At 49.0% G+C, this 5453-nt stretch overlaps 1 protein-coding gene across 2 annotated transcripts; it reads right to left on the bottom strand.

Moving 5' to 3' along the window:
* Positions 1 to 625: 625 nt before the first annotated feature.
* Positions 626 to 3865, bottom strand: PSMG3 (proteasome assembly chaperone 3). Of its 2 annotated transcripts, none has more exons than XM_084764536.1 (3): positions 3665 to 3865; positions 3079 to 3315; positions 626 to 1066 (listed from the first exon to the last, which is right to left on the bottom strand). In XM_084764536.1, the coding sequence occupies exons 2-3, from the start codon at positions 3292 to 3294 to the stop codon at positions 914 to 916; spliced, it is 369 nt and encodes a 122-aa protein (XP_084620662.1). In that variant the 5' UTR covers positions 3295 to 3315; positions 3665 to 3865; the 3' UTR covers positions 626 to 913. The 2 variants fall into 2 exon arrangements, with proteins under 2 accessions (XP_084620662.1, XP_084620661.1); XM_084764535.1 differs by having other exon boundaries at positions 3693 to 3863.
* Positions 3866 to 5453: the final 1588 nt, after the last annotated feature.

The following is a 5453-nucleotide window of genomic DNA, read 5'->3' as shown; positions in this document are numbered from 1 at the left end:
TAACACACACCTTTAATCCAAGAGCTTTCTGTACACAGGATTTAATAACGTTAACCCTAGGTCAAGAGGCAGAGCAAGAAACCAGTTGACAGGGAGTAAAGAGCAGGAGGGGCTTTGAGTTGAGGGGTGTTTAAGACAGCGTGTAGAAGCAGAAGGGATCTTTAGCTTTTAGCTCTTTGGCTCTTAGCTCTTGAGCTCCTCAGCTCCTTGGCTTTGTGGCTTCTGCTTCCTGGGCTTTTCCCATTGGGAAGGTCAGCTGGGGGCGTTCTCTGCCTCTAAGCTGGGTTTTCCACCACAGCATCTGGCTCCTGAGTCTTTGCTGGTAAAACAGAACAATCTGGGAATGTCAGTTAAGACAACAGCCACCCTCGCTCTGCTTGCCACAGGTTCAGTGTTGCACAGCTGTCCCTCACTATATCCTGTCACTTGAGGCTCTGGCCCACGCCCCCAGCACAGGAAGGACAGTACCCAGCGCTGGCTGATCACAGGCCTGGGATCTACCTCACACCCAGCAACCATGTACTGGGCTACTGCGGAAGAGGAGGCTTTCGTGCCCCCTCAGGTGCCCTGAAGTGAACCTACAACACACGACTACAACGTCTTAGGATTACTGAGAAGGCCAGGCAAGTGTTTTAGATTTATTCTTTAATAATAATAATAATAAAAAAGTCTTCCCACAAGTGCTGCCGCACACCATGGGCTGCCAATCCCCCAAACTGGCTGCTGATTTCCACTTAGCCCAGAACTGTTTCCAGTGCCTGAGGCAGAACACAGTAGCCACACACACAGGGAGCGTCCCCTGAGACCTGAGTGTTGGTTCCAGCTTTGAGTGCTAAAGCCAGAGAGCGAGTGGGGTTCGAAGACCCTGTTGGGCGTCCACCAGGGCCGAGTGCCACGCGCTGCTGGCTGACGGTCACCACACCTGACACCCCCGGATCACCTCCTTCAAGGCCTTCAGCCCCTCCATGCTCTTGTCCTTCATGGCCATGGCCAGGAGAACAGCTCTGTCTCCGGCTTCTTGGGACACGAACGCCACCAGGTTCTTCGCAAAGACATGGATGAGAGGCTGCGGGGTGGGGCGAGGACAGGGCCATGACTGCAGGAAACCTCACCTTTTTTAAATTTTAATTTTTTAAAAGACAGGCTGTCATTTTGTGTAGTATCTTGGAACTCATATAGGCCAGGTTAACCTTGAACTCATGGCAATCCTCCTGCCTTAGCCTCCTGAGTGCTGGGATTCCCGGTACATGCTATCACACACAGTTTTTGTTTTTAAGAGTGTGTGCAGGGCCAGGCGCGGTGGCGCATGCCTGGAATCCCAGCACTTGGGAGGCAGAGGCAGGCAGATTGCTTTGAGTTTGAGGCCAGTCTGATCTACAAAGAGACTTCCAGGACAGCCAGAACTATTACATAGAGAAACTGTCCCGAAAAACAAAAAATGGGGGGGAAAGGTGTGCATGTTCAGGGTATGAGGTGGCCTGAGGACAACCCCAGGAATCATCCTCAGAACACCAGTCCATCTACTTTGAGACAGGATCTCTCATTGACCTGGAATTCACCAATTAGAGTAGGTTGACCAGCAAGCCTTCTATCTCTGCCTTCTGGGGATGTACCCACCATACCTAGGTTTGTTTGTTCTGTGTGTGTGTGTGTGTGTGTGTGTGTGTGTGTGTGTGTATGTGTATAGGGTCTCTCTATGGAGCCCTGACTAGAACTTGGTATGTAGATGAAGCTGGCCTCAAACTGCCTGCCTCAGCCTCCTTTAAAAAAAAAAAAGATGTATTTATTTATTATTATGCATAATTATGCCTGCATGTACACCTCCATGCCAGAAGAGGGCACCAGATCACATTATAGATGGTTGTGAGCCACCATGTGGTTGCTGGGAATTGAACTCAGGACCTCTGAAGAACAGTCAGTGCTCTTAACCTCTGAGACATCTCTCCAGCCCCTCAGCCTCCTTAATGCTGGGAGTAAAGGCGTTCACGACCAAGCACCCTTTTTAGGTGAGTTCTGAGGATCAAACTGAGGTTATGCACCAAGGACTTGAACTGAGCTATTTCCTCAGTCTCCACTGTTTACATCTATCTATCTATCTATCTATCTATCTATCTATCTATCTATCTATCTATCTATTGAGGTGAGAGCTCACTTTGTAACCCTGGCTGATCTGGAACTTGCTACATAGACCAGGCATGCCTTAGTCTTCCAAGTGCCAAGATTAATGGTTTGCACTGATGCACATGGCGGTTTAGTCACCACACACAGACACACACGCACACGGACACACCCTCTAGGGTGTATGAGAGCACAACAGTGGGTACACGGGACTGAACTCAGACCATCAGGTTTGCATGCCAAGTGCCTTTACCCCCTGAGCCATCTCAACGCTCCCTGTCTTTTAAATAGGGGGCGTCTCATGTTGCCCAAGCTGGTCTTATGTAGCTGGGCATGGAACCGAACCCTTGACACCTCGCTCCCACCTCCCAAGTGCTGGGACCACACCAATGTGCCACCATACTCAGCGTTGTTGTTTTAAGTGGGGAGAGCAGGGTCTGTCCCTAATTGGCTTCCAACTCACTCTACAGCGTAGTCTGATGACAAACGTGTAGCAATCCGGGTGCTGCCGCTGCCTCCCGAGTGAGAGAACTACAGGTGTGCAAACGCTGTGTTTTCCTCATGCTTTAAGTAAGCACCCCTCAGGACCCAGGCCAGTTTCCCACGTTTTTCCCTGAATCACCTCCAGGGGGGCTAAGATAACAGTGATTCGGGGTGCCGAGCGGACTGTGCACAGTAGACATAACAAACAGAAAGCCTTTGTCAACATATAGCCATCACGATGGGGTCAAACTGACGTGATGGCTATACCATAAAAAAACCAATACCTCAGCTGAATGCTGAGTAAAATGCTGACATGCTAGGAAAGCATCAGCAGGGGCACCCTGAGATCTGAAAGATCTTGGAAAATGCTGACCGTGTCCTTGTCTCTGTGTGTGGTGGGGTGTTTACCAGACACTCCATATCCTATGGACAAAGGACACCAGGGGGAAAAAAAAAGTCTTCTCCCAACCCTTTTACCTCGTCCGGCCCGAGGAGGACTTTTGTGGTGAGTACTGGCTTGCTGATGTCATTGGCCACATTGCTGGGCTCCAAGGAGACTACTGTACCCATCTTCCCAAACTGGGTCACCACAACCAGGATGTGGCTGCTGAAAGCCGTGCAGACCACCTGTGTGGGCACGCCGCACACCACTTCTGTCTTCTGTTTAGATATCACTAACGGTTTGTCTTCCATGGTCCCGGTCTTCAGTGAAGGCTTCCGTTTTAAAAGAAAAAAAGGGGGGGGGGCAGGTAAAGGATGGAGCAGTCAGAGTCACATACAACCTGGAGCTCCTAAGCAGCAATGTTAAGCGGGCCATTCAAAGCTGCGAGTGGCGGCACATGCCTGTCATTGCAGCACACGGCAGGTGAGCTTGGAGGGTCCCGGGTTAGAGGCTAGCCTGAGCTACACGGGGGAGACCCGATTATCCACACCACGCCCCATCATCTCAAAAGCAAGTGTGGCGCATGCTCATGCACGCTTCTGTTGGTTTTGTCCCGCCGAGCTGCCCTGCGAAAAACAGCCACTCGCCTAACCAGCCTAATTGTCTCCCATTTCTAGATACCAGGGATGAGGGAAACCACGGGGCTCACCGGGGGACCCCGACTGCGCAGGTCTGAAGATGGCTGGGTCACTACTGTCTCCCGGAAACCTGCAACAATAAGCGGCTCAGCAGCGTCGGAAAGAGATTATCAATGACCAACTCGTTAGCTCTGGCTTAGCCGAATCGCCGGCGAGAACTTCCGGTTCCGGTCCTCTGGGTTATAAGGTCCGTGGGTTGCTGCAGTCCCAAAGCCTTAGGTTCCGCGCTGCAAAGGACTTCGTGTTAAAGGGGCACTGTTCGTCTGGGAGCTTCAGGACTTGGTGGGCGGTGCTTGGACTCTAGTGTAGGGAGGGGGCTTTGTGTCCCAACTGTGGACTGGGATGGGAATAATAGTTAATGTTTATTTTTCACTTAATGTGTATCTGGCTTTGGCTATGGCACACTTAACATAGTCTGGTTTTTTGTTTTTATTTTTTTTGCCTTTTGAGTCCGGGTATCTCTGTGTAGCTCTGGTTGTCCTGGAATTCATTATGTAGACCAGGCTGGTCTAGAACTTACAGCGAGCTGCCTGCTTCTGCCTCCTGAGCTCTGCGATTATTTTCTTCTTTTTTTTTGAGACAGGGTCTTAAGTACTCTTAAGTTGGTCAGGGAAAAGCTTGAACTCCTAATTCTCTTGCTTTACCTTCTAAGTGCTGGGATGACAGGGATGCACCACCGCACATGGTTTGTGTGGTCCCGGGATAAAAATCCAGGAGTTTGTGCAAGCTAAGCAAGCATTTACCTACTAAGCTAAATCCCAAACCCCTTTTAATCTTTTTTTCTCCTTCTCTCCTTTCATTTTCTTTCTTCCTTATTTCGGGTATTGAGGAACAGGTTTACTCATTTACATTTGGTATTGCTCATCTTGTAGAATAATTAAAAAAGTAAACAGTATTTATTTGTTTGTTTATTATTTGTATGGGTATTTTTGCCTGCCTGTATGAGGGTGTACCATGTACATGCAGTACCAGCAGAGGCCAGAAGAGGGCGATGGATTCCCTAGAGCTGGAGTTACAGACAGCTGTGGACCCCATGCAGGTAATGGGAACGGAACCTGGTGCTGCTGTGCAAAAGCAGCAAGTGCTCTTAATGCTGAGCCATTACATTAAAACAAGTTTTTCCCCTTAAAAGTATAGATTGCGGGGTCGGGCGTGGTGGGGCACACCTTTAATCCCAGGACTCGGGAGGCAGAGGCAGGTGAATCGCTGTGAGTTTGAGTCCAGCCTGGTCTGCGAAGCAAGTTCAGGGAAGCCAGGGCTACACAGAGAAACCCTGTCACGAAGAAAAAACCTTAAAAAAGAAAAAGTGTAGATTGCAAATTGAGCATATTTCCCTATTCTCTCTACCTGGCCTTTTCTCGCCTCCCTTCCTGTTAGTCCTCTTTGTTTTCCTAAACAAATCCATTTCTTTCATTTAATACAGACACCCAGACACACACATAGAAACACACACAGACACAGACACACACACCCCATACACAGACACACACACTCACTACACACAGACACACACATACACTCACCACATATAGACATACACACACACACACACTCACCACACAGACACACACATACACACCACACACACACACACATGGTTTAATGTGACTGTGTAAAGTCTAGGAACCACAAGTGAGAGAAAGCATACACTATCTATCTTTCTGAGACTGGCTTAATTTGCTTAACATGATTATCGCCTATTTTTGTCTATTTTCAAGAATGACCTGATCTTATTCTTTTGTGAGCATGTTCCTGTGTGTACAAGTGCACAT

The sequence above is a fragment of the Acomys minous genome (genome assembly GCF_964271855.1).
Source record: "Acomys minous genome assembly, chromosome: 16".
Classification (NCBI taxonomy): domain Eukaryota; kingdom Metazoa; phylum Chordata; class Mammalia; order Rodentia; family Muridae; genus Acomys; species Acomys minous.
Note: the sequence above shows the minus strand (reverse complement) of the source record. Positions and strands in the feature narration are given on the sequence as shown.

What these genes read in the sequence shown, in the direction of transcription:
- PSMG3 (XM_084764536.1), bottom strand. Translation starts at nt 3,294, where the DNA reads ATGGAAGACAAACCGTTAGTGATATCTAAACAGAAGACAGAAGTGGTG. An exon ending in TCCTCCTCGGGCCGGACGAG is followed by an intron (nt 1,067 to 3,078) that starts GTAAAAGGGTTG and finishes CCCACCCCGCAG; the next exon opens with CCTCTCATCCATGTCTTTGC.